At 39.5% G+C, this 1,429-nt stretch overlaps 1 protein-coding gene across 1 annotated transcript; it reads left to right on the forward strand.

The window, feature by feature from the left end:
- Positions 1–6: 6 nt before the first annotated feature.
- LOC104266440 (phytanoyl-CoA dioxygenase domain-containing protein 1 homolog) lies at positions 7–1,319 on the forward strand. Its single transcript, XM_009862642.3, has 3 exons — positions 7–144; positions 726–826; positions 1,181–1,319. The coding sequence occupies exons 1-3, from the start codon at positions 16–18 to the stop codon at positions 1,242–1,244; spliced, it is 294 nt and encodes a 97-aa protein (XP_009860944.2). The 5' UTR covers positions 7–15; the 3' UTR covers positions 1,245–1,319.
- Positions 1,320–1,429: the final 110 nt, after the last annotated feature.

The raw sequence follows: 1,429 nt of genomic DNA on the forward strand, positions 1-1,429 counted from the left end.
GACGTAACATACAGGATGGTTATGAACCCGGTAGAGGGCGCTAGGCCTGCGACCGTTTTCGAAGGAAATATGAAACATTATGATTTTGACGACTACAAGGCTGTTCCGGTTAAAGAGGGAACCCTTGTTCTTATACACGGGAAGGTAGGATGTATATATAATACTGTGGGGTGAGATGGGACATCTGTTATATATGGTACTGTGGGGTGAAATGGGACATCTGTTATATATGGTACTGTGGGGTGAGATGGGACATCTGTTATATATGGTACTGTAGGGTAAGATGGGACATGTTCTCATTCTCTTTTATCGTCCCATGTGTTAGTAAGCAAACATTATTGACAGAATTATATAATGCCCCACGACTGTAAAAGACCGTTATTAATAGATGGATACCGTCACATGATGTCCCTTATTTCGTGAAGAGCGAGGTTAATTGTTAAAAACACGATTAGGAAATGCGAGATACCATTGGTCCTATTTCAAAGTGTAATATTATACTGTGGGGTAAGATGGATACCGTTAGCACATAATATCCCATATTTCCCAATCCTGTTTTTAACTATAACAACGCTCTTTTAGAGTCGTGAGGATACGGTTATGTAGTTCTGTAAAATTATTTGTTTACTACCACATGTGACGATAAAGGAGAATGAAAACAGGGACCAACTTATCCCATTGCATATATAATGTGACGTCATAATCGTTTATATTACGTCACACAGGTCCACCATAGGAGCAACAGAAACACTTCGGAAAATTCTAGAAATATTTACACTTTCCATGTCACAGAAACGAACAATTCGAAATGGAGTGAAAGAAATTGGTGAGCGTAGCGTAGCTTAACGTAACCATGCGTGTGTTAGGAGGAACCTAGTGTTACAATTGGCATTTGTACTTTGCGAAACCCGGCAAAAAATAACCACCCATAAAGTTACATACGTGGTAACTTATAAGCGGGCACGAGGTCTATGAAACAGAACACCAATTTTAAAACGACTGTCGTTGACCGCCATGCGAGGATAAAATAAGTGGTAACATAGGTGGTAACTTGTAAACAGGCACGAGGTGTATGAAACAGAACACCCGTGTTATAACGACTGGCATTGCCCCGCTTTAGAATAAATTCATATTATATCATACACTTTCCACTTACACATAACTTGACTTTTAAATCTAGGCTTCAGCCAGCAAACGGCACGCAGTTCCCTCTGTTATACGAAGACTCCAATGCTACAAGTTAAACAACGGGACCCTGTATAACGTATAGTACTGTGAGGGAAGATGGGACACCTTTAGCACATGATATAACAAATATCNCTGATTATGTTTTAAACAAAATTAACAACGGTCTATGGGAAAGTCGTGGGGATANCGGTTTTATAATTTCTTTGAACTGCTCTTTNGTTTACTAACAAAATGGGACGAG

The sequence above is a fragment of the Ciona intestinalis genome, unplaced genomic scaffold (genome assembly GCF_000224145.3).
Source record: "Ciona intestinalis unplaced genomic scaffold, KH HT000019.2, whole genome shotgun sequence".
Classification (NCBI taxonomy): domain Eukaryota; kingdom Metazoa; phylum Chordata; class Ascidiacea; order Phlebobranchia; family Cionidae; genus Ciona; species Ciona intestinalis.

Coding starts and splice junctions, on each gene's coding strand:
- LOC104266440 (XM_009862642.3), top strand. CDS start 16: ATGGTTATGAACCCGGTAGAGGGCGCTAGGCCTGCGACCGTTTTCGAA. Junction 145..725: donor TTGTTCTTATACACGGGAAG/GTAGGATGTATA, acceptor TACGTCACACAG/GTCCACCATAGGAGCAACAG. Junction 827..1,180: donor AAATGGAGTGAAAGAAATTG/GTGAGCGTAGCG, acceptor TTTTAAATCTAG/GCTTCAGCCAGCAAACGGCA.